At 53.0% G+C, this 26,336-nt stretch overlaps 2 protein-coding genes across 3 annotated transcripts in view; one reads left to right on the top strand and one right to left on the bottom strand.

The window, feature by feature from the left end:
* CACNA2D4 (calcium voltage-gated channel auxiliary subunit alpha2delta 4) overlaps positions 1–16,761 on the top strand; it is a gene marked incomplete at its 5' end in the record, with an annotated part of 123,392 nt that extends 106,631 nt beyond the window's left edge. The window contains 11 exons of the mRNA XM_079775701.1: positions 792–836; positions 1,075–1,137; positions 9,390–9,460; positions 9,848–9,923; positions 10,378–10,430; positions 10,692–10,747; positions 11,058–11,078; positions 13,519–13,636; positions 15,322–15,464; positions 15,695–15,789; positions 16,514–16,761. Of these exons, the coding sequence (XP_079631827.1) occupies positions 792–836; positions 1,075–1,137; positions 9,390–9,460; positions 9,848–9,923; positions 10,378–10,430; positions 10,692–10,747; positions 11,058–11,078; positions 13,519–13,636; positions 15,322–15,464; positions 15,695–15,789; positions 16,514–16,618 (846 nt within the window). The 3' untranslated portion in view covers positions 16,619–16,761. The remainder of the gene's footprint in view (positions 1–791; positions 837–1,074; positions 1,138–9,389; positions 9,461–9,847; positions 9,924–10,377; positions 10,431–10,691; positions 10,748–11,057; positions 11,079–13,518; positions 13,637–15,321; positions 15,465–15,694; positions 15,790–16,513) is intronic.
* A 5,257-nt stretch (positions 16,762–22,018) lies between these two features.
* ADIPOR2 (adiponectin receptor 2) overlaps positions 22,019–26,336 on the bottom strand; it is a 76,743-nt gene continuing 72,425 nt past the window's right edge. For both annotated transcript variants that reach the window (XM_079775052.1, XM_079775053.1), the window contains exon 8: positions 22,019–24,983. In XM_079775052.1, coding sequence (XP_079631178.1) covers positions 24,855–24,983 — 129 coding nt within the window. In that variant the 3' untranslated portion in view covers positions 22,019–24,854. The remainder of the gene's footprint in view (positions 24,984–26,336) is intronic.

The following is a 26,336-nucleotide window of genomic DNA, read 5'->3' as shown; positions in this document are numbered from 1 at the left end:
TCACTAGTCTCTGCTGCCCAGATCCCCCACACGGCAGAGTAAGGAAACTGCCCTCCTCGTCCCCGCCCGCCCCCCGCCCCCAAGATCCGAGGCCAGTCTGTGGCCCACCCGCGGAGCTGGGCCTTACCACAGCCCCTCCCACCCGACCCTTCCTCTCCTCCCAGAGCCCTCAGACCTGGCTCCCCAGGGCTGCGCAGGGCTCCTCACTTCCCTCCACAAGCTCCTCCAGCCCCGAATCTGCCCCTGGCACTGAGCCTCCTCTGCTCCATGGCCCCCCTTCACTTGTTGCTGCGTCCCCACTTTGAGCAAGTGTAGGGGCCAGAGAATGAGGATGGAAGGAATGGGAGGGGGAAGGAGCACCAGCCACTAGCCTGGGATTAGCCACCACATCAAGCAGGATGGCAAAGAGCAGTAGGCAGCCACCCATGAGGCCTCCAGCAATAGGGCCCCCCTCTCCTGAGCCACAGCTGCAGGGCCATGGCTCCCTCCGGGAAGCTGACCCACCCAGCAAGGATCCTGCTTCAGTGCCCTGCCCACTACCCCACACCGCCACACACACACATCAAATACATGCATACACCACACATATACATGGACACACACCACACATAGGTACCATAAACACACATGTGCATGTACCACTAGTATACCATAAACACACATCCACCAGTCCCCACACATCAACACACAACACAGATGTACAACGCACACAGCACTCCCACACTCACACGCCGAATGCCTACCACACAAACACAAGGGCATCCCCGACTGACAATTTCTCTTCCTTCCAGTGCAGTGCGGGGGATGGGCCGTGCCCAAAGAGCTGCCAGGACAGTGTAAGTTCTTCCCAGTGTGAAGAGGGGGGAGGGGGAGCCATGGGCCCCTCGACCCACGTCCTCTGGATGAGCCAGCTCCCTCCCTCCCCAGGGCCCTTCTTTCCTGCAGTGCTGGGCTCCAGGGAGGGTACCTTCTCACTAGCCATGGCGGCCTGCCTTCCCAAATGCCAGGCCAGGCAGAGGGCCCAGGGGGCCGGGGGCAGGGCCAGCGCTCACCGCCCTCTGGGTTTCTCCTCAGGACCTGGACTGCTTCATTGTGGACAACAACGGGTTCATTCTGATCTCAGAGCGATCCCAGGAGGTAAGATGCTGGGAAGTGGGGGTAGGAGTAAGCCGATCCTCGGGTAGCCATGTCTTAGGAGAAAGGGCTAATGGCCCCAGGAAGCAATCTTGCTTTAGAGCCCATTAGAGTGAAAGGTCTGCAGAAAATGGAATCCCAAAGTCAACACAGCAAGATTACAAAATGCAGGCTCTTTTCAACTCAGATGGTCATAGAAAATATTACTTCTCGATTTTGTAACGGTTCAGGCCTTCTCCCGGAGTTGGTGGGAAATTGTCCACATAATGAGGAGAGGCTCAGCCCAGCCACCTCTCGGGCCGCGTGTTCTGTGCCGCGGCTGTCATGGAGGGCATGGCCTCAGAGGGGCCTCCTCCCAGAGTCCTACGCTTCTCCTGCTGCTCATTACTCACCCCGCTGTCGCTGTCGCATTCCCCGCCTGCCTTGTCCACTCAGGCTGCTGTAACAATTACAGGCTGGGGGATTATAAACAACGGGAAATCATTGCTCACGGTCCTCGAGGCAGAAATCCGAGGTCAGGAGCCAGGATGGTTGAATGAGGGCCCTCGTCCGGGTTGCGAACTTCTCATCGCATCCTCATGTGGTAGAAAGACAAGGGAGCTCTCCGGCTCTCCTTTGTGGGGCATTGAAACCATTTCTGAGGGCTCTGCCCTCACGGCTAATCGCCTCCCAAAGGCCCCACCTTCGACCATCGCCTTGGAGGTTAGGTTTCAACATGTGAATTGGGGGGACACGTTCAGACCATAGGCCCTCCCTTCTACCTTCCTGGGGCCCAGGGGGCCAGATCTTCCCATTTTGCACTGTCTCCCTGCCTGGACCACCCTCGCGGAAAGTTCTGTTCTAGCCCTGCGCCTCGGTTTGCTAGCGGGGAAACAGGGATGGAGGTGACCCCTCTCGTGTCGCAGCCCGGCTCACACGTATGATCTTCCCCCCGCCTGTGATGGCTCCTCGGACCCCGCTTGTGCTCACAAAGGCAAAAGAGAAGGTGCAATCATAATTTTGTTTTGCCAAGCCGAAACTGGGTCCCAATATTAATTATGTCGCCAGGAATCAAACTAAAAGGAAGCCTCTTCAAACCTGAGCCCACCCTGAATAGCTTCACATGAAATATTTCCTTGAAACAAGCCAGAAGCATCGAAATGGCCTCCAAGCTGAACCTCAACGGAAGGGAAATAGTATTTGGTCCAGAGTGAGCTTTGCCCCTAACTAGCTCTGTGATTGGGTTAAGCGGTTCCCATTAGCCGTGCCTCAGTTTCCTCCTCTTAAATGAGGGGGCTGCACCACACGATGTCTAAGGCCCCAGGCTCTCGGTGCCTGGGGTATCGGCAGAACTGGGGAAGCAGGCGGGGGTGCCGAGGCCGTGGCCTTGGCCGTGGCCGTGCTCTGGCCTCCGAGTCCACAGAAGTCGTGAGAACTTGGCAGGAAGCAGGGCATCGGAAGGGGATGTGGGAAAGAGGGCAACTGAGGAGGGCACCGGTGGGTCACGGAATCCAACTCCTTGAGGAGAGACTTGGAGTGGCCCGCTTCTGCGGAGCCTGTCTCAGCAGCGGGCGTGAAGAAGATGGTTTTGTCCATTTTCCTCTTTAGTAGGAGTTGAGGGCCGGCTGACATCATGGCGTCTCCTGCAAGGTGCGAACTGCCAACCCTTCATTGCGCTGCCTTTCCTCCTGCCCTTTCACGCCCCTCTTGGACTTGCCACTCCTCCCTGGACAGAGCCCAGTTTGTTTAGTGTTTCTCAACTGCTCTGGGGGGAATGGGCGATGACAGGAATGAAACAGTGGTTGGAAAGAGGCTTTGGGCCTAGCTAGTGCTCTCCATCATTCATGCGCGGACCCCCGCGCCCTGGGGAACTGAGCCGGCAGGTCTGCAGGCCCCCGTGGTGTTGGCTCTCAAGTGCCAGAGTTTCAGGGAGAGTGTGGCAGGCTGGACACTTGGGGAGGGGACAGCCGCGCCTGAGAGGCCGAGCTCTGGAGCAGCTGAAAGCAACGGCGCCTGTGGGCCAGAGAGCGCGGGCTTAGGCGTTCAGACCAGAGCGCCCCTCTGCTCAGCGCCGCGTTGTAGCAGGGCCGCAGCTGCGGACAGTATGCAAGGGATGAGCGTGGCTTTGTTCCAGTAAAGCTTAACTATAGATACTGAAATCTGAATTTCGCATAATCTTCATGTCTCATGAAAAATTATTAATCGTTTGATTTTTCCCCAACCATTTGAAAATAGAAACACATTCTCAGCTCAAGAGCCAGATTTGGCCCGTGGGCCATCATTTGCTGACCCCGGCCTGAGAGGCATCAGGACAAACTTGCAGGGAGGGGGGCCCGTGGCAGGCACTCCCAAGGGGCCCTTGGTGTGACTCACGGTGGCCCTGTTGTACACTCGCTCACATGTCTTCTCAAATCATGACATCAGAGGGCACAACTTTGGATAATATGTGGTAGCAAACAGCTATTTAGACTCTTCTATTTTATAAAGGATGTGCTTATTTACCCCTGTCTTCTCAACTACCGAATTACTTTATAACATTGAATGTAGCTTTACAAATGCTTTGTATAATGAAGCAGGGCACAAGTGACATCTTCATTAATAGGGTGTGACCTCTAGGACCTCCTCCAGAGCCCCAGCTCTCACTGTGCCTGGTCACCCTGGCTTCCCACAGCCCATGCTCCCCTCCCCCTCTCCCAGCACTGGGAGCCCCAGGAAAGGGGAGGGAGGCTCTGGTGGTGTTATTACTTTCATTTTATACCAGAGGAAAACTGAGGCTCTGCAAGGTTTGGGGAGGGAAGTCCAGCTGGAGAGCCTGGGCCCTGGAGGAAATGGAGGATTGTTGGGCAAGGCGAGTGAGCCCAGGGAGAGCCTTCTCCGGAGAGGGGGGCGGGCTGCAGGCCGGGTCCGCTGAGCAGTTGCCCGGCCCTCCTCTCCCTCCCTCTGTCCGTGCTCAGGGCAGAGTTCATTCGCTGCGTCAAACTGGTCTGCGTCTCACAGAGTTAGGACCAATGCTCTAGGACCCTGAACTCCAGGCCCCGGAATCCAGGCTCCTGGGTAAGTCCGAGGCCAGTGTCCAGGCTCTGGAAGCAGCAGCATCACGACAGGGCTCCTCTTTCCTCACTCTGGACCTCTCCGCCCATGGCCTGCGCAGTGTCAGGCGATAAGAGGGCTCGAGGGAGATAGCCCCCAAGCCAGAGACACCAATGATATACGCAGCACCTGGCAGGTATCCAGGCCCGGCCATCTATCCATCCATTTTTGGTTTTGTGGGTTTTTTTATTCATTCATTCAATAACTCTGTAGCAGTTACCTATTGCTACATAACAAATTATCCCAAAATGACTTAAAACCACAAGACTTACCATCTCCCAGTTTCTAGGGTAAGGCATCTGGGCATGGCTCGGCGGGGTGAGTCTGGCTCAGGGTCTCTCATGGGGCTGAATTAAGGGATCAGCCAGGGCTGCTCCATTCAAGTCATTTCAAGCCTCAAGTAGAGGAGGCTCAGCTTCCAAACTCACATGGTTGCTGGCCAGATCGGTTGCCAGGTGGGCTTCTCCAGGGGGCAGCTGTCAACACGGCAGCTGGCTTCATCAGAGCAAGAGAGCCAAGACGAGCAGAGAGAGGAGAGCAAGACAGGGGTCAGAATCTTGGGAACCTAATCTCAGAAGTGACATCTGGTCACTTGGACCATATTCCACTCACCAGGAGCAAGTTACTAGATCCAGCCTACCCTCAAGGGGCTGGGCTTACACAGGGCATGACTCGAAGAGGCTAGAACCATTGTGGCCATTTCAGGATCATTCCACCACACATTCCCACCCACCCACCCAGACCTGCCCCTCCCTCAGCATACCCAGGTGCCACCGAGGGCCACAAGCCTGGGCCCTCCCAACTCAACCCTTCCTCCTGCCCCCTTTTATCCGGAGGCTTCACAGTGTGCTGAGGACCAGCAGCATCAGCAGCATCCGGGAGTTTGGTGGAAACACGTGCTCCCAGGCCCCGCCCCAGGCCAAGGGACTCGGCAGCTCCGGGAATGGCCCACCCTCTGTGCCGCTGCAAGCCCACCGGTGATTCCCGTGGGCGCTGAAGCTGAGACCCGCTGCCTCGGCCTTTGTGCCAGTTGCTGTGGATCTGGGTGTACTTCTGGGCTGGACTATGTGCCGAAAGGTCCAGGCCACTTCCTGTCCCTGCCAGCGACTGGCAGGGCTCTGGGAGAGAAGCCTGTCACTGTACAGATGCAGGAGTCTTCCCAAAGCCCCCCCACCCCCCCCCCCCAGCTCTTCCTCATGGGCCTCTCACCCAGCAAACATCAGTGTAGAAGCCCCAGGGCCCCCCTGCGCCTGCCGGAGGGAGGGGCGCTCGGCTCTGTCCTGGTCCCGGTCCTGGCCTTGTTCCAGCTTGAGGCTTAGATACTTGGCCCCACTGAGCCTCTCTTCCAGCTCAGGGCTCCGTCCTGTAATAAAGAACCACAAAGGACGGATCCCAGCCATCTGTTTGGGGCCTAGAGAGAGAGCAGAGAGCAAGGGCACGGGAGCGACAACAGCTCTGTGTACCGTTGACAGTGGACCTGTCACCCTGGATCTGGGGCTCTGGGTCCTGCCGTTTGCCTGTGAGTAGCACCCACACACACGGGAGCTTCGGGATGGACCTCACAGGGGCAGCGGAGCTACAGTCAGACACCCCATTGTGGTGTCTCCCCCTAAGGCTTGTCTCCCAGAAGTCATAGCACCTCCTCCCCACCCTGGCCGCAGCCCACAGAGCCAGTGCCTGCAAGGCCCTCAGACCGGGGCACCCCCTTCGGCCCGCACAGGGCCTCTGGCACACCTGTCCTGGGCCTCCCTGTTGTCCTTGCTCCCTTCCTCCTTCCCTACCTCCCCAAGCCCTCTGTCCTCCCTGCCACGTGGCAGCGCAGGCTTCAAGTCCCGTTCCGCGGGTGCAGCGGGTGAAGTGGGCGCAGGAGAAACCTCGACTTTCCTGCTCTGCGTGTGCTCCGGCACGTGCCTCTCCAGCCCCCCACTCCTCACCGCCTACCCCAGCGTAGCTCTGGCTTCCCCGTGCTCCACCTTCTGGGGGCCAGGGCATCCTCATTTGGGCAACTTGAGTGGGTCACCTGACCTGAGACAGCCAATGGCAGCAGAGGCCCCCCAGGAGTGCAGAGCCCCAATCCCCACACTCTTCCCGGCCCCACTGTGGGCCCACGGCACCTGTCAAGAAATGGGGCAGCTCAGGGACTCAGGGGAGGCCATTCAGCAGGAATGAAAGGATCGGTCCCCACTAGGAGCCATGCACAGTGGCTTCTCACATCCCTCAGAGGATGAACTTCCCATTTTTAGAGAAGAAACTTGAGGCTGTCCTAGGTAAGGAGGCCATATGACATTTGCTCCATTCCAATACCAGAGTGAATCTTTGCTTTAATTCACCCTCTGGTCCCCCTTCTCTCTGGGGACAGAGACTCACACATGCACGCAAATCAGCCCATGCCGAGGGGATGTTGCTGGCCAGGAGGATGCTCATCAGTTCTGGGTCCTTGGCTGCCCCCTGCCCCATCTGCTTCCTGCTCCAGGCTCCTGGGTGTGCCTCACAGGACCTCACCTCACTCCCTCCTCCGTACAGACTGGAACCTCAGGAAGCCCCAGCCCTTTGCTCAGCAGCCCAGTGGACTGTTGCTTGTGTGGGGCTTATCCTCGGTGAAAGCGGAGCCCCGCCCTGGGTCAGCTCACCTAGCTGGCAGGCAGAGCCAGCTCCCAGAGCCCTTCAGAGTGCTGTGGCTGTACAGAAGCCGTAGTGCCCCTGCGTGCTGTGCTGGGTGCCCCTCCACCTTCAGTCTGAGGACCTAAATTGACAGGGTACCCAAAACTGAATGGGTGGACCTTGGCTTTGCTGATTCAGAAAATTCTATCAACCTATTTGAGTCACTGATGCACTCGAAGTTCAAATGAAATTGTATCAGCTAGGAATTGCATTCTACTGTGAGGAATAGAGTCCCCACTACAGTGGCTTAAGCAACTTAAAGGCTTATTCTCTCATATAAGGAATGGTCACCAGGTGCCCGTCCTCAGGATCACCTGGATACAGGAGCGCCTGCCTTCGTGTCCACTTTCCAGACAAGGGGAAGTGCAACAGCCCTGGCCGTGGTGCCCTTCCTGCAGAGACATCTCCCTTTTAACAGATTCCTGGAAGTCCCACCAGGACTTTTCTCACATTTCATTGGCCAGGCCCAGACGCAGGGGAGTCTGGGAAATGTAGTCTTTTAGTTGAGCATATTACTCCATACCAAAGAAGGGGAGGATGGATAGTCTCTGCCAGAGTGACATATCCTCCAAGTCAGTTGCTTATTTACAGAGGAGGATACATTGTTTCCAGTGTCTAGCAGCTTGACTTACTCTCAGGGACCTCCCTTCTCAGAATCAAGTGTCTAAACAACAGGGTTTGGGGTGAATACGCCTAGAATTGGAGGAGAAGAGGAGCCTCAATTCCACCCCACTGCACTTTCCCAGGGAGCAGAATACTCACACCATACACTCATTCCCTAGTCTGTTCCCTCGCACCTTCCTTCAGCAGCTTTGCACTGAGTAACGCAGTGAGCAGGACACTGCTGTGGGGGCGGAGGTGGATCTTTGCCCCTAGGATGGCGCTGGGTGGTGATGCAGCACACACACACACACGCACGCACGCACGCACACACACACACACACACACACACACACACACGCATGCACATACACACACGCGCGCACACACGCAGTAACCGCAACACCAGGAAGAGAGCCCCGCCTGAGAGGGAGCCCTCGACCCAAAGGAACCTCAGGTGGCTTCAGGGCTGCACCTGGAGGCACAGGCAGGACTTGGGGTCTCTCACCTCCCTGCTTGCCATCCTGTCCCTGGAATGCCCTCAGCTCCACGCTCTCCCCTTGCTGTCCGCTGCCCTCTGCAGAGAATCTGTTAAAGGGAGATGTCTCTGCAGGAAGGGCACCAGGGCCTTCCGGGCACAGAGAGAGCAGAGCTGACCAGCCTGCTCCATTCCCCCCTGTGAGCTTTTGTGGTGAGCCTGTCAGTGTCTCAGTGCAGAGGAAGGAGGCATTCATTCTGCTGGGAAAGTGAGAAACAGACTTCTTAGAGGAGGCTGAGAAGGAAAGCTCCTTGGAGTGAGGACTGGGGAAGGGTAATCAAGGCAGGGAGAAGAGTCCTAGTGTCTCCTTGTCCGACTGGCCGCCACTTCCCCAGCATTTTCTGTGGGCGAGATACTTGGCACGCATTATCCCCAATCTTCCTACCGGCCTGCCCATGGCCACACTGCAGGCCGTGGCAGAGCCAGGATTTGAATCAAAATCCAACACCTCGGTCCCAGCCTCGGTGCCGTGCTGAGGACCAGCAGCAGCAAGAGGCAGGCAATGGGAGGGGTGCAGCAATGAGGCTGGGGCACGGGGGGGGGGGGAGGGGCGGGGGGGGACGGCACAGCAGGTGTGAAGGTGAGCTGACCTTGTTGGCTTGGAGGATGCCCAGCACACAGGTGCTCACCTAGTGTTGGTTGGTTGGGTAATGAAGGAGGGATGGCGAGAGGGGTGTCCTGTTTCAGGAAACAAAGAAGAGAGTGATCAAATCCCAGCGGTGGCTGGGGGCTGGGGAGCCCAGATACGAGGGCAAAGTGGCTGCGGAGAGGACACGGGTTTAGGTTAAGTCACTTCTCATGGAATCGGGATGGTGAGTGACAGATCCACAGGAAACACTGATTAATTGGAAAAGAGGGGAGGGCGGGAGGGAGGGGAAATCAAAGGCAGCTCCAGCGTTCTCAGACCTGGTGTAGCTGGGTGATAAGGATGCCCTTGGACCTCTTGTGACCATGACCCACAGGAGCACATTTTGCATCTGACCCATCACACACACACACACACACACACACACACACACACCGGCACGCACGCACGCACATGCTGTTGAACCTGCTGTGGGTGATTCCCACTGATTTGTTCAAAGGAATTCTTCACCTTAAAAAATGTGATTGCAACCCCCAGATTGATTTAATAGACAATTAGTAGATTACAACTTAGAGTTTTAAAAGCCCTGAGATGAGACTATGGCAGGACGGCGGGGGTGCGAATTAAAGGGAGGGGGCGGTGGAAAGGATCCCGCTGTGATTATGTTGGAGGGCATCTGCAGGGAAAACCCACATGGCAGCTAAAGTGTGGAGCTCAGAAATGAGCCCTGGGCCACGGTGGGAGGTTTCAAAGTCCTCACCCTTCTCTCTCTCTCTCCCTCCCTCCCTCCCTCCCCCCCAGGTGGGAAGATTTCTAGGGGAGGTGGACGGTGCTCTCCTGACCCAGCTGCTCAGCATGGGGGTGTTCAGCCAGTAAGTGGGACATGCGTCTCCCCCACCTGACAGAAAAGGCAGGATCTGATGCTAAATGGTCCAGACAGATCTGGTGATCCTGACCTCAAAACCCACCGTGAGAGCCCCCAAGTACTCCAAAAGCAGCCGTTCTGAAGCCCGGAACCTGAGAAGAGGTGGGGAGTGGCATGAGGACATGTGGGCCCTAGAAGGAAAACCAAATTTACTGTTCGTTTTCTTTAAAACCAAGCGCAGAAATGTAATTTGGGGCGTGTCTCGCTTCTGATCTGCCGTCCTAACCCCTGAACTGTCTGTCGGGCATCTGGGTGAATGAAACTGCAGCGACTCCCTGGGGCAGGGCAGGGGCGGGAGGGTCCGGACCCGCCATCTCCTGTCTCTGGCTTTCAGAGTGACCATGTATGACTACCAGGCCATGTGCAAACCCCCGAGTCACCACCACAGCGCCGCCCGGCCCCTGGTCAGCGTGAGTGTCACCCCAGACCTCCCCTCCGCCAGAGGGCAAGCCCTCCACCTAAAATGAGGTTACCTGGTCCCTGGTCTCCCCCAGCCTCAGGCATCTAGCCCCAGGGACCCTCTTGACTCTGACCAAAAAGTCCTCGCCCACTTCTGCCTCCTCCCACCCGCCGGCAGGGCGTGTCTGCAGGCCTCTGGTGAGTAGTGTGGTCACACAGGCCCCAGGGACCCTGGGAGCGTCACCAAGAGGCTCTTCGGACGAGGCCCTGCCTGGCCTTCTTGATGGGCTTGTCTAACCCAGGCTGCCGGCCCTGCATCGGAGGCTCTCGGATAACCAGCTCCCCAGGCTTCCGCAGCTGGGAAGGGGTGGGTGGTGGCAGCAGGAGGGGGTGTCCCGGGGTGTGGCCTCTAATGGGTCACTGTCCCCCAGCCCAGCGTTAACTGTTTGTCTCCCTTCTTCCCAGCCTATCTCAGCCCTCCTGACTGCGACCAGATGGCTGGTGCAGGAGCTCTTGCTGTGAGTGGGGTGGGGGGGGGGCTACGGTGGGGGGGCAGCTGGGGGACTTCATGCAGGTGTATCTTCTGAGGGAGCCAGAGGAGGAGGGGAGGTCGGGGAGGAACTGTCCTGTGTGGGGCCTGCTCCTTCCTGCTGCTGCCGGGGGCGGGGGGGGGCCCTCGGGCAGGGACAAGGATGTCCAGGAGGACAGGGCTGACCGGGGAGCCACGGGGAGCGCCAGGGCCCCGGCCACCCAGTCGGATTCGGTGCCATGTCTGACAGGTTCCTGCTGGAGTGGAGTGCCTGGGGCTCCCGGAGAGCCGACCGCGGGGCTGAGGGTGAGCACCTGTGCCTGCATGACCGTGTGTTTGCTGTCAGTGCCATTTCAGCCAGCTAACTGGGGCGGGGGGGGGGGGGGGGATGACAGGGGGGAAGGGGCCCTGGGCAGCTCACTGTTCATATCTCATCCTGCTTGGCCTTCTCTCGTCACCTTCCCCTCCGGGCTTCCCACCTCTGTGTGCCATCACACCATCTCCGGACACCCCTGCTCCATGTGACATCACTCATCCCATGTGACATCACCACCTGTGACATCCTGACCTTGTGTGACATCATGCCCACCCTGTGCTGGGCCCCATGTCCTGGCAGCCAAAGCTGTCTTCCATCACTGTAAGTAGCACCCACTGCGGAGCCGGGTGGGGGAGCAGGAGGCAGCCTGGAGCTGCAAAGGGCCCCCTCAGCTCTCCCTTAAAGGGGTGCATTCATCCCGGGCACCCCAACTCGGGAGCTCCCCCAGTGTAAAGCCCCATGCCTTAGGGGTGGGGTGCAGCCCAGACCTCATCCCACACAAGCACAGCCCTACCCGGGCGAGATGGAACCCCAGCCGTCTCCTTGGGGAGGACGTTTGCAGTTCCAAGAGGGAAAGGGATGGGGTCCAGTGGCTGTGGCCACATGCAAGTGAGTGGCCACCAGGTCACCCTGCGGCGCGAACAGTGCGGCCTCCAGCTCGGGGTTGAGGGGTGGCAGGCAGAGGCCTCATCTGATCACTGGGACACTCCTGGGATAATGTGTCTCCAGCAACTCCCAAAGGTCTGACCACAGATCAAAGCCATGTCCTGTCAGCCAGTTGGGACTCTGACCACATTCCCAGGAGAGTGAGCTACCTGGTCTTTACCGGCAAAGGGACATGGGTGGCCCGGGCTCCTGTACCACGCAACACTGCCGCACCTTAGCGGGTTTGCTCCAGCCCTGCTTGCTGTAGAGCCTTTCCCTGGTGTTCTGCACCTTCTCCACCAGGGGGGCTGCACCCCTTCTTTTGCTTCCTGATGGAAAACCCACCCGCACTGCTGTCCCTGCCTGGCCGGCTTCACTCCCCCTCTGCCTGCTCTCAGCACTGGCCTGCCGGTGCGGCCTCCGACCCTCCGCTCACGTGGCCATCCCCTGCCATGTTTCCAGACTCCTTTTGGAAATCACACCCAGCAGCCTTCACAGGACTGCCCGGGGACAGGTCAGTCACGGGGTGTTTGTGACAGGAACCAGGAACAGGTGTCACCACCCATCTAGAAGCAGGTCCCCCCTCCCGGCGGCTCGGGAACACGGGCGGGGCGGAGCGCCCCTCTGTCCTCTGCCAGCATCTGCGCCTACAAAGCTGAGCGTGAGCTCCCTCGTCCTGCTGGTCCAGAACGTCCCGTCTCAGGCCGCTGTCCTGGGGCTCCTTCCTCCCGCCCAGCAGGCCCGGCCCGGCCGGTCAGCCGTGTCCTCTGGGCTTAGAGTCCAAGGGCCTGGGCAGAGGGCAGCTGTGTGACCTTGGGGAAGCCACTCGCCTATTGTTGTTGGCATGTTGCTCTTGTTATCCCTGCGATGACCTACCACACACAGTGTCTCAGCTGACAGGGTGGACAGGCCAGCCTGCGCCAGCCCCCCTGGGTGCGAGGCCCGGGGAACTGGAGGGAGAGGAGCCAGGCCCTGAGCCTCTGCAGGCTGTAGCCAGAGCACCCCCTCTCGAATCCCAGGGGCCGCGGCGCTGCTCAGCACCACCCTTAGAGGTCAGTGTGGCCCTGGCTGTCCCTCAGCAGGGCTGCACGGGGACATTTCTGGGTCTGGGGGTGAAGGAGACCTGTAACTCCCTGATAACCTTTGTGTGACCTTGCCATGGGTCATGTCTACACAATGGGGGAATAGGGCCTGTCCTGCCTATTTCACAGAGAGCTCTCAGAATGAAAGGGAAGGCGTGGAAAGTGCCGCGCAGGAAGAGGAGTACTGTAGCACCGAAATGACACGCTATTTTGAACAAAAACAGTGTCCCTCAGCCTGGGAGCTGGCCTTGTTTGCTTTTTGCTCACCTCAGGAGCGAGCAGGCCGTCCAGAGCAGGCGGCCAGGGACCTACTCTCCTGTGTGCTGAGTCCTTTCTGAATGACTCAAGTGCACCACAGACATGCACTGAGGGCCCCTGCCCAGCCGTCCCCCAGCCGCCCCCCAGCCCCACAGCCCCGCAGCCGGGCGCTGGCCCGCACTGCTCGGCCCTCACCAGCAGCAGGGACGAGGGCAGACCCGGGGCTTGCCCAGGCCCTGCACTTGCAGAGCGCCTTGGCTGGGCTGAGGAGGTGTCACCCGTCCATACTGAATTGGAAGGGTGATGGGGTGCAGGGCTGAAGTCTCCCCGAGCCACCCCTGGGCACTCTGACCACCTCTGCTTTCCTCTCAGACCCTGCACATCAACACTGAAAGGAGCCTTTGAGAAGGTGCTCGCCCGCTCCCCAGCCCCAGCCCACAGTAGGGATGCAGGCTTCCACAGGCAGGAAGTGGCTTTTGCAAGGTCATGAGGCCCGTGTGTCAGTCACACACAACTGAACCCGAGGCACCCTGAGGCCCAGTCTGCTGCCCTGTCCACTGTGATCCACTCCACTGCTTTGATTCTGTTCCTTTGCCCTTCCCCCTTTTCTCCCGCCCTACCCCTCCTTTACATGATCGGAGAGCTTTCTGACCAAGGAGCCACCTGCAAATGGACTAGGGCCTGGAGGTGTTGAAGCTGAGATCCCTCCAGGCATGACTTTGAAGGCCCTTCCAATTCATGATGCTCTTTCTCCCCTCGCACCTGTCTCCCCACAGCCCACAAGCACAGGAAGCAGGACATGCGGCAGCCCTGCGACACGGAGTACCCCGTGTTTGTGCACCAGAGGGCCATCCAGGAGGTCAACGGGATCATCGAGTGTGGGGCCTGCCAGAAGTAAGACCGGAGGCAGCTCTTCCTGTCCCCAGCCTCGGGGCAGGGCTTGGTCACGCACAGGGGGGCGTCTGTAAATGGGGAGCGAGGAGGGGGTGCTCTAAGTGAAAGGGCACGCTCCAGGGTCTTTGTTTCCCAGGCCCCTTAGTGAAGGAAACAGGCTGAGGCAGAGGGTGTGAGGGAGGAGGCCAGTTGGGGGCTAAGGAATGGTGGTCCCGAGGCCAGATCCTTGTCAGCAAGTCACCTCCGTGCCAGGCCCCAAAGCCATCCCAGATAGAAAAGAAATGATCCCACGATTCACTGTCTATCTCACTCACACCTGCACTGAAGCTCAGTGTCACGGCCACACAAGCTGAACTCCATCGAGAGATCTTGGAAGGCAAGGGTAGATTTGAGGAAAGGACAAGCCAGCCCTCCCTGAGAAATCTGTCTGTGCAGAGAAAGGGGAAAGCATAAGGATGTTCTTAGGAGCGCGTGGGCCCAGCCTAGACTCAGCCTTCCCCATGGAGAGTCCATTAGAGCCAACTCGCTCTGCCAGCCTGGCCCAGGGAGGCCTGAATGAAAGTTCCCTCCTGCTGACCCCACCCCTGACCTCAGGGGCCATGCTCCCTGGAACTTCTCTCCTGGCCCAGGAGGCAATGGCCTCCTCCAGGATGTCCCCTGGGTCAGCCTTGCCACTCACCAAGGGCTTCCCAGGATATCCTTGAGAGACCCCAGACTTGGAGCAAATTCTTCCGTGTGCAGCGCCTCAGACTTTGGCGTCGGACAGTCAGGTTTCCCTCTCTTACCCTTGTGTAATGCCAGGTTTACACATCTTAACTTTACCACAGCAGTTCTCTTGGGACTATTGTTATTTGTGCACTTAGCTCAAAGGCTTGTTGTAAGGATGAAGCAAATGCTATGGTGCAAAGCCAAGACTTTAGGGTAGACAGACCTGAGTTTAAAAAGTGGCTCTGCTACTTCCTAGCTGTGTATCCTTAGGCAAGTGACTTAGCCAATTCTAGCCTCAATGTTCTCATCTACAAAAGGGAAATAATAACCTCATGTAGTGTGGTGAAGGTTTTGTACGTGTGTGTGTGCATGTGTGTGCGTGCGTGCGTGCGTGTGTGTGTGTGTGTGTGTGTGTACAAAACCAACCATCCCGGAGGAAATGGTCAGTAAGGGGCAGCTGTTATGTAATACACCAGGCCTTGTGCATAACAGGCTCTCCATAACCCTTTACTCCCTCCCTCTTCACAGGACTCCTGGGCAGTATGCAGGGGCGCTGTGCCACCTCGTGGCCAAGACTGAGCATTGCATCTTCCCCATATGGCCTGCCCCCACCACATTAAAGCAAGGAGAGCCACACATCCCTATTTGCTTGGTGCAGTCCTGATTTATACCTGTTGTCCTGCATATATTAATAATAACTTTAACTCTCAAATATGTTCCAGTTAGGACTTCCTCGCCTTCTCCAATCTGCTAGGAAAGGAGCATTTGCAAAGGCTTGTGGGTAAAATAAGCCAATAGGACTGAGTCAGTTGCCCAGGGCTGTTCCTGAAGCTGCCCTGATCTGACCTGCCTCATGGTTCCATTTCTTCCCCTGCCACCCGAACTCTACACTAGAAGTCTGGGGGTTTCCCCCCTAGAAGCCCTATATCAAGCCTTCCATGGATTCCATGCCCCCCGCCCCTCTCTCTTTGCTGCAGGGTATTTGTGATGCAACAGATTCCCAATAGTAACCTTCTCCTCCTGGTGACAGACTCCACCTGTGACTGTAGCATCTTCCCACCAGTCCTTCAGGAGGCTACAGAAGTCAAATATATCCTTCTGATCTGCCAGGATGTGCGGGGTGAGGGAGGGGTGGCGGTGCAGGAGAGATTGAAGGGCTTAGATTTTGAGGCTGAGGCCACTCTCCCACACAGAGCATCGTTATTTGTTCTCCAACCCTCCCCCCAGGCCCCTGGGCACTGCCTCCTGACCCTGGAAGCCGCTTGTAAGGCAGTTGGTCCTACCGGGGCAGGCTCTTCCAGAACTGATTCTCCAGAATCAGCTCTTGTCATGAGGCGTTTGCCTTGACAGTGACTCCTGCACATAATGCCTCTATCAAGTGTGACAGGATGCGCGCCCAGAAGCTCCGCCGACGACCAGATTCCTGTCATGCCTTCCACCCAGAGGTGGGGCTGGAGGGGGTTGAGAGGTGGGGCTTGGACTTTATCCCCAAATCCTCAGTGCTGTGGCTGTGCCTGCGCACTGAAGACATGAGTGCATCTGGACACAGGATGCAACTGCACGGGGAAACCTCCAGACACGTGCCGCAAACACTAAGTCAACCAGGATCCGAGGGGCCTTCTACAAACAGCCACACAGTTCCCAGGGTTTGGGCCCTCAGTGAATCAAAATACAGCACCCCCATATTGTCCTCATGGCTGCTGCACTTAGCTGCAAATGATCTAAGCCAACAGGAAATCATTATGTGCAAAATACTAATGGTGACCGACATGTATTGAGCACCCGCCCTGTGGCAGGCCCTGAGCTGGGTGCTTATACTCGGTATTGTCTTTGCTGGAAATGGCTGCCACAAATAACCCACACCAAAGATACTCCCAGAGTCAATGGCTTCCCTGAAGTCATTCTAAGAGGATGACCCCGCAGCCACTCCAAGAAGGGGCAAGCAGAGAATTCTTGAGCCCAGTTCTGGGGCTGAGTGTTTAGCCTCTACTTCCCCCTAAAAGGTAGGGGGTTTGAGAAAGGGGACGGTGCTTCCTCCACTTTCGGAAACCTCCCTCTTTCCCCAGGCTTTGGGCTCCTATTAGTCCAGAGACCCCTTCCCTACTTCCCGCCTCCTCTGGCTGGTACCTCACGTGAATGCTGCCCTTTCATCTCTGCTCTGTGTTCCAGGAGAACGCCCAGGACTGTGGCGGCACCTCGGAAACCTGTGCCTCGCTCCCCCTGCTCCTGCTGCCTCTGTGTGCCTGGCTGCTGCCACCCCAGCTGCTGCAGTGACACCCGCCCAGTCTGACCTCTGTTTTGACAAAGTAGTCCTTCCAGAGACATTTTAAGGAGTCAGCAACTGATGGGAAACCCAGCTCACTACAGCTGGGTTATCACTCAGGTCAATGCTTATCTCAATGACCCTGCCTCCTGAAATTGCTGGGTGGAACCAGAAACCACTTCCCCAAGTCCTTCCAGGGTGCCTGCAACCACCCAACCCACCTCGAGGGGCATTCTCCCATCCTTCCTACCTCCTCTTCAGGAGCCTAGCATGAGCTCAACTTGGACCAAGACAAAAGGATTTCATTCCATCTATTCTCCAGAAGCCCAGACCTAGCCAAAAATAGGGTCAGCTGTTCTAATGAACCTGGCTGGTCTTCAGTAGAACCAAGGACTTAAAGATACTGAGAAAGAGCGGCAGAATTAGACCAACCATAGCAACAGCACAAATGAGACAAGGGCAAGAACAATCCCCCACAGGAAACATAGCTGCCTCAAAGTGAGGTGCACAGTGGGGGCATCTCAATTTCCTTCTGCTGCTCAAAAAAACTCTAACTCTATTTGAGAGAGAGGGAGGGAGGGAGGGAGGGAGGGAGGGAGGGAGGGAGGGAGGGAGGGAGGGAGGGAAGGGAAGTGAATAGTAATGGAAAAGACTCCAAATCCTTTTATACCAACACTAGAGGCCCAGTGCATGAAATTCATGCACTGGAAGGGGGGGTCCCCTCAGCCCAGCCTGCACCCTCTCCAATCCGGGACCCCTCAGGGAATGTTTGACTGCCGGTTTAGGCCCAATCCCAGGCAGGCAGGCAGGTGAGCAGTTAGGAGCCAGCGGTCCCAGATTGTGAGAGTGATTAGCCCTGGGATCGGGCCTAAACCGGCAGTCGGACATCACTCTCACAATCTGGGACCCCTGGCTCCTAACTGCTCACCTGCCTGCCTGCCTGATTGCCAATAACCGCCTCTGCCTGCCAGCCTGGTTGCCCCCAACTGCCCCCCTGCCGGCCTGGTCGCCCCACGCAGCCTGCTGTTCAATCGTTTGGTCATCCCTCACTAACCCCCCTGCCGACCTGGTCGCCCCACGCAGCCTGCTGTTCAATCGTTTGGTCATCCCTCACTAACCCCCCTGCCGACCTGGTCGCCCCACGCAGCCTGCTGTTCAGTCATTTGGTTGTCCCTCACTAACCCCCCTGCCAGCCTGGTCGTCCCACGCAGCCTGCTGTTCAGTCATTTGGTCGTCCCTCACTAACCCCCCTGCTGGCCTTGTCACCCCACACAGCCTGCTGTTTGGTTGTCTGTCTGGTTGTTTTGGTCATGACGACCCCTGGCTTTTTATATATTAGGATAGCTGCATGTGATGTCTGCAAAATATTGCTATTTTAAAAACTTCTAAAAACATCTTTGCAGTCCCGTCAGTGTGGCTCAGTGGTTGAGTGTCAACCTATGAACCAGGAGGTCATGATTCGATTCCCAGTCAGGGCACATGCCAGGGTTGTGGGCTTGATCCCCAGTAGGGGGCGTGCAGAAGGCAGCCAATCGATGATTCTCTCATCATTGATGTTTTTATCTCTCTCCCTCTCCCTTCCTCTCTGAAATCAATGAAAACATATATTTTTGAAAAATATTTGCAAAGCCCCGATGTGAAGGAACTTTTTGCATCTAAGAAAAGCATGAGATGACCAGCGGCCACGTTGGAAGATAATGGGGTTCAGCAGAGGCAGCAGGAGTGGCTGTCATGGAACAAAGTCCCAGGAAAGAGTGGCATGGGGAGGGTCTCCAGAGGGCTGGCTCCCCACTTCCCAGGAGGCCCAGGCCCACTGATCTACAAAGAGACTACCGGACTGTTCCTGGGGTTAGAACTTTGAGGAACATTTCAATTTGCCAGGCAGAGCCCACTGGTAAGGGAGCTATATTTGGGAATTCACTCTCCATATACACATTCCTCCAGTATCTTGAGGCCCTGGAATTCCTGCGACCCACCCCTCTCAGACCTGGCTCCTAAGAGACAGCAATCTCCATTGAGAGAGCAACATTAAAACCAGAACTGTGCAGGAATCCTGGAGTGGCCTCAGATCTTTCCGTTTAACCAACCTCCAATGAGGAGGTCTAGCCACACCCCATAGTCATAGGCAAGGACAGCGCACAGGGCCTTGGGACCCTTCTCAGCCCTCCACTCTTCAAAGTACAAGTTTCCCACCAGTAATCGGCCCCCTTCTCTCTAAAGTAGGCCAACTCAATAAAACACATTCATTATTTTTGTTTTGTTTTTTCATTTTTTTATTAAACATTCATTATATTTGTAAAATGCCTTATGCTATCAATTATACAATGTTATTTTCATTACCACTTAAGTCTCACAACAATCCTGTGAGGTGAGCATTAACAGCCTGTTTACAGCTGAAGAAATCGAACCTCAGAGAAGATAAGGGATTCACTTGGCCAGTTTAAGTGGCAGAATAATGGTAGGAATAGCTAAGGTCCATATGTACCAGATAAAAGCAGTTATTAACCCATTCAACCCTTGCAACATCCCTCTGAAGTAGGTATTAGTATTAGCCCCACATCATAGACCAGGAAACTGAAACACAGAGTTGAAAACTCCAAATTATTAGAAGAATATTGTGAGGTTTGAATGCTATATTCGTAATAATGTGCCTAGCTACTATTACCTTGTTTCATGGAGGGACAGAGAAATTAGTTTGGATGCCAGGGACAGTAGGTAAAAGTCACAGTTGCCTACCTGGTGCTGGTGGGTGAAAAGCAGCAGGGAGCCCTTTCTCCAACCCAGTGGCTATCATGGCTCAGAGCTTCCCCATTACCATGTCGCAATGACCTCATTGTGACCAGCATGGCAGCATAAGCACTTCCTAGCCACCGGCCATGGCCACCCACATGCCTTCCTTCAGCATTAGTCCTGGCCTCCAACAGCATCTGACCTCAACTACCACCTCCCAGACACGGACTGCCAGTCTCTCTCTAGGACAATTCAGTGTTGTCTTTTGAAAGGCTTATCTTCCCCACCCAACCAGAGCAAGCATTTTTAGGCAAATCTAACAACTACGTTAGCCATATAATTTTAAAACCAAGCTTAGGAAGTGCTGTGGCAGATCCTGGCCTCATTTTGTCCACTTAAACCACATGGCGTGCCTGGCCTGCAGTGGACTATAAGATCTGGAAATCTCTTTCAGAACCAATGAACAAAAGACCATTTCTGATCAACTAGTTTGCTCCTTACCTGGGAGAACAGAACGTTCTCTTGAGTTTGCCTTCAGAGGTCAGAACTATTGTTCCTCTTTCTACTGTTAACAAAATCACTCAAGGACAGCAGGTGGCAACCTGGCTCAAGCTAAAGAGCCATCACCTTTATTTCAAAGGGACAAAGTTCAAACCAAAGTTATTTAATAAGTGACAAGAGTCTGGGGTACAAAATCTTTTCTTTTTTTTTAAGATTTAACTTTTTGTGTGTGTTAATCCTCACCTGAGGATATTTTTCCATTGATTTTTAGGGAGAGTGGAAGAGAGAGGGAAAGACAGAGAGAAATATCGCTGTGAGAGAAACACATCCATTGGTTGCCTCGTGCACATGCCCCGACCAGGGAGAAGCCTGCAACCAAGGTATGTGCCCTTGACCGGAATCGAACCCATGGCCATTTGGCCCACAGGCTGATGCTCTATCCACTGAGCCAAACCGGTTAGGCCTGGGGTACAGAATCTTGAAAGTCTTTCCCTATAAATGTTACACATCTTTGGGTGACCCAGAATTCAAGGCTGCTGTCAGAGCCTCCTTCCTCAGTACAGAGATATATTAACTTCTAAATTCACCTAATAATTTTGTGTATTTTAATAGGAGTGCTTTCAGGTAAAATGCTTCTATAGCCACTTACTGGTGCTAAGTGAAGTTTTGGTTCAGGAGAGCAAAGGAGTGGGCATATCTTAAAGTCAGAAAAGTAAATATAAAGTCAGAAAAGTAAATATAAAGTCAGAAAAGTCAAAGACCACAGAAGAGAGAAATTAGAGCAAGAGTATGGCAGAAACGCCAGCCAGTCACCATGGGAAATTAGAGAAATGTTAATCTGTGAGAGCATTTCACAGAAAGATGCAAAGGATGTTTGAAACTCCATTTTAACAAGTGAGAAATCAGGGCTGGGGAAAGGACTTCTCGCCTGTCACCTGGCAAATGGCAGAGCTGCGCTCTGAACCTACAGCTGTTTCTAGGTCAGTGTAGCTGGCAGGGGTGGTCAGTGAGCAGTAATGAGGCTTTTGTGTTCATGCAGCTGGACCCACTGCTTCCTTGGGTCCCTGAGCCCCCTACATACCATTACAACCCGAAGTTACAAGAGCCAGACTGATGTTGTTTCACCAAATCCAATAGTTGAAGGCAGAAAATGTTTGCACATTAGGATACAGGGAGTGGCAGTGCATAGTTCATGCCCACTGAGAATACAGAAGGTGCTGTAACTGAAGCAAAATACTGGGGATGATATTATTTCTGGGGTAATTTTAAAGCAACACTGCCCAGAGGTTTCTCTAGACTACCCAGAGTCCTAGCAATCTATCGTCAAAATTCAAACTTGCCCTTATCTATTTCCTTTACGATAACCAGAGCTCGCCTGAGGAGTATATAGACAGCTTGGAAAAGCCTAGGAAAAAATGAAGTGAATTATTTGTAGGCCTCACCTTATTTTTCAAGAATAGAATGCAATCCAGTGTTCTCTATGCAGATAATATGGAAAACCTTTAACTTTTATCTATACTTTAAAATGAAAACTCAGAGTGGATATATTATCCCAATACTGGAAATTCTCCTGCAAAACTAAATTTACCTAAGACAAAAGTTAAACATCTTCTTTAGTTACATAAAAGGGTTAACAATCCTCAAAACTTTTAAGTCAATATACATTAGACTATCTAATCTGAATTTTCTTCTTAAAGAACACCGGCAGAGTCAGCCTTAGCTTTTCTGATTTAGTTTTTGCACTGATGAAATGTGAACTGATCAGCAGTTCAGAGGGTTGTAGTTGGGTTATATGAGATAGCAAGAGTCCTTTGCATAACGTGTTCATTATATATTAGTTGCATAAACTTTAATAATTAAGAAGGAGTTAGCCCTCTCCTCCATTCTAAACCTGGTCAGAGGTCAGAGTTCAATTCCCGGTCAGGACACATGCCCAGGTTGCAGGCTCAACCCCTTATAGGGGACATGCAAGAGGCAGCCAATCAATGATTCTCTCATCACTGATGTTTTTCTCTCTCTCTCTCTCTCTCTCTCTCTCTCTCTCTCTCTCTCTCTCTCTCCTTTCCTCCCTCCCTCTCCCTTCCTCTCTCTGAAATCAATAAAAACATATTTTAAAAAATAAAATAAACTTGGTCAGAAAGGTTGAGAAGTGAGCTGGGCATGAGCATTTTGGTTTGTGAATTCAGATTAGAAAGTTTCTGAAAATTCCTTAAGCTTCAGTGTCGAAATTAACACTTCAAGTCAGAAATGCCAAAAGCTCTGGAGTGGTAAGCTGAGACAGCGGGGGAAAAAATACACAACGAAAGTTCATTTTCCACTTGGTTCCTTTTATTAGAAGTTGAGTATACAGCAAATAGGGAAATCCCATGGTGAATGAACCATCACACAGATGCCTTTCTGAAACCCCAAACATCTATGATCCCCAAAACATGTGCTTTGTGGCTTCAGCAATTTTTAAAGGGTAAGGAAAAAATACTGAAAAAGGCCACTATTTAATGGTGACAGTATGAAGCTGTAGAGGTCCTAATCAGCCTAGGGCCAAAAAAGAAAATTAAAAATCTGCACAGAGCAAGCAAGCCTCGGACTGCTGAGAGTAAGGCATTCAGGCGCCAACCTGGTGAGAGTTCTCAGCGAGCACTGTAAGACCCAGTGCAGTGAGGCTGTTGGTAGTCAGTTGCACAGACACACACTTATAAATGGGTACGCACACACACACCCTAAGGAGAGATTTTTACTGGATTATACATCGTTGATGTTAAATTTCATGTTTGCTAAGGGTTTGTGCTATGTTGAACCAGATTGGGCTCCTCTTTGGGGTGTGGGGTGACTGGGCCCAGAGACAGCTACCTCTGTTGGTGTTGTGTCAAGGCTGCATCTTCCACCCCGCACCTCAAAGAGCATGACCGAAGAGCAAGTCTGGCTTCTGATATGTGCTGTTGCTTCCAGGAGCTAAGTGAGCTTCCTTCCACATGGCACTGCCCTGCTGGACTGTCCCCTCAGAGGGAGTAATACTGCTCTTTATTCTGTCAGGCACTGAACTGGTTCACGCACTGCGTCTTTTGCTGGGTCCACCTAGCACCCAGGGTAGTGACCTTATCCAGAACCAAAATACTCTAAGTTCCTCCCAAGTTCTACAATGGATTCTTTCTTCCTGGATTGCAGCTTTTGCTGGAGATTGAAAGGGAGAGAAAGAACCGAGAAAACCCCATAAGGAATAAATAGGAGACCCTTCCCACATTTTCAAACACCCAGTAGAGGATGCCAGCCCCATGCTTAGGGCCTCAGTGTTTATTCTAATGCACACAGTCCCAGGATGTAACGATCACCTGCAGCCTTGGCTGACAGTAAGTAACCTAAGATTCTAGTGCCATCTGGGTGGTTTGCCTATGAGCCAAGTGAGGATCATATGAACCAGAGCCTTCCCCTAACACTCTCCCTGATGCCATAGCAGGGTAACCTTGAAGACATAAGTAATCTTTTTTTTTTTTTTACTTCTAGCAACTCTTCAAAGATACAGTTTTCAAGATTCTCCTAGACTCCTTGGCAATAACATACAATTTCCTTTTAAAACGTCCCACCACCACACTATCCCTTAAAATTGGGATTCAGATACTGCTGCTACTCCTTGGTGGGTATTAGGCCCTGCTTTTCAAGAGTTTTAGTGGCTTTTTTGTTCAAGGAGAGCAGATCTGTCTGCCACACCAAGGTTCACCAAGACAGAGTACAGGTGACACTCGTCTTCCCTAATCCAAAGGAAGCGTCTCCCAGCCTTGGTAAAGGAGCTCAGGGGGCACCTGGACAAGGCAGACTCTTCTGGTTGGCTCCATGCCAAGAAGGATGATGCTGGGAAAAGTTCAATTTTTATTTCCAAGAGGAGGAAGGGTAGTTAGGGCAGGGATTTTCATAGAGGGACATTTCCAGGATACTCCAAAAGCTCCACAACAAGGGTATGGAAAACTGTCACATCCCTGCAATCAGATGAAAATCACCCCAAAATGAACAGGATGCCAGGAAGCACCCAGCCCAGCCCTGTGCTAACATTTCCAGACCTCCTAGTCTCCTCTACCCTCCTGCAAGCATAACTGACTTTCTGCAGCAGGTGGCTCTGCTCCTTAGAGAGGATCATTGGCATAAAAAAGAAGTGGGTCTCTCAAAGGACACCTGAACTAGAGCTTTTAACTAACATCCTGTCAGCCATTCACTTGCTGCTTCCTTAGAAAACACATACCAACCTCCCTCTCCCTCAGGACTCCCCAAGGCTCTCAGGCATGAGAGTGGCGATGTGATCACCGGGCAGGGGCTGTGCTCTCTGCCCCACCAGGGTCTAGGGTATGACAGCCTTCAGAAGGCAGCATGGTGCACCAAGGCATTATACATTCTGGGCCATCACCTCATCCTCCTACGGTCACTTTGTGCAAAATTGAAACAGTGTGTGGTACTTGCATGTTTCATTCTATACAAAAATTCTCCCTCCCCCCCCCACCCCCATGTTTTAAACATTTATATAAATTCTTATTTAAACAGTAAGTTAGAAATCTTATTTACATTAACTTGTTTGTTCTCCCAAAAGAGCATCTAAAATCACATTCCCACCCCTTGATAGGATATAAATGTTCACCTAAATTGGTTTGAATTATTGTTTTAAGGAGAGAGAAAGGGAGAGAAGAATGAACTGCCAGCTAAACTGTTTCCCCATCAAATAAATATGATATGGATCAGAAGCCAGTTTGCCAAGGGTCTTGCAGAGCCCTCAATCAGTACATCCCAAGAATACACCGGGGTTTGGACTATTTCTCCTTTTCCCCAAATTGATGCACTCCATCCTTTGAGGTATGATTTATTTTTGTTTTTCTCTTCTCAGTCATGTGCCACATGGAGCCTCTGGTGTGTCACCAAGCGCACGAGGCTGTCAAAGTTTTGGGGCTCCTCGGGTACTGGCATCAATGGCCAGGAAGGGAAAAGCCTGCAGGTGCAGCAGGCCCTGGTTCAGGGCCCTAGCCCTGGCTACTGCAGGTGTCACAGTGCATCCTCTTCACTGCAGCCTCCGCCGATCATGAACCGGAACTCCTGGAGGTTTGAGACCCCATGGAAGTGAACAAAAGCGCCAGCAACCACAAAGATGTGGAAGAGCTGATGAGAGTGAAACTGGAGGCAAAAAAAAAAGAGGGGGGTGGAGAAACCCATGCATTATTAAAAGTCTGCTAATGATTATTAAGATCACTTATGCTGAGCAGAGGGCAAGGAATGGATGCGACAGAGCTCAAATTCGAGATCTTGGGATATACATTAGGCATATCATATTCTGCTAAACTGAAGGCCAGCTGTCCCCACAGAAATCAAGGTGCTGCCGCTAAGTTCTGGACATGAAACTCTGCACAGTTAACAGTGGAGTATCTGGTGAACTCAGGGGCAAATGATGGGCAAAGACAGACCACAAGGGCCCCAAGGACCCCCTAATACTTAGCAGTGGGCTCCGCATAGACAGAAGGGCATTTTCCTCATTGTTGATGGATATTTTTATCATGGACTAAAGCACCTGATCTCTGGTCATTCAAATGTTAGAAAAATGCTCTCTGTTAGAAAAACTAAAGGGATTTCCAGGATTGGGTACAAGGTCAAAACATATGGTGGTTAACGTTTTCCAGCTCGAAGACTCTGGAATTACATGAACAACATACTATATCGAAAGACTAGGAAAACAGGGCTTTTTATTCTCTTCTCAAGTCAGAAGCTGGTCTACAAACATGTGATATTATTTCTGATTTAACCTGTTCTGTTGAATGCTCAAAAGGGATTATCAAGTGCACCAAAAATTACTTCAAACTTACACTATTCTCTTATTATAGTTTCAAAATTAAAAAGTACAGCAGCAAAAAAAAAAAAAAAGAAAGAAAGAAAGAAAAAGTACAGCAGCAAAACAGTATTTATCAAGGGAAAGACACTGATTTTAGAGTGTAAACTAGATTTTTTTAAGTCACATCTATAGAGATGTTTCAAAAGATTGCCTAAATTAGCATTATCTTCATTTTACAGATAGCTAAACTATACTTTAAAGAGACTAGATGATCAACGTAGTCTATAACAATTGACAGGTTAAGAAAAAGAATTCCAAAGGTCAGACTTCATATCAAACAACACTCCACTTCTGTACTGTTGAAAACATTTCAGGCCATCTTCTGTTTTAAAATTTTCTAACTATTGGTCTCTTATATTTTATTTGCCCCTCCTCTTTCCACCATTAACCACAATCTAGTTATCTCTATCTCCTGTTACAACCAAATATATATATACTCAATCTCTCATTACAAATCACTAAATTTGGTGATCAAAAATGACCTAGGCAAAAATCTGGTCCATCACCCTCGTTTCATAAATGAGAAAGCTGAGACAAAGAAAAACTGAATGACTTGCCAGTAGAGTGCAGTATACAGCAGCTCACACTCTTGTTTTTAGACTAGCCTGATTCCAATTCTACCCCTACCACTGAATAGCCAGGCA

Source organism: Cnephaeus nilssonii, assembly GCF_951640355.1.
Source record: "Cnephaeus nilssonii genome assembly, chromosome: 6".
NCBI lineage: Eukaryota > Metazoa > Chordata > Mammalia > Chiroptera > Vespertilionidae > Cnephaeus > Cnephaeus nilssonii.
This window is presented reverse-complemented; position numbering and strand designations above follow the sequence as displayed.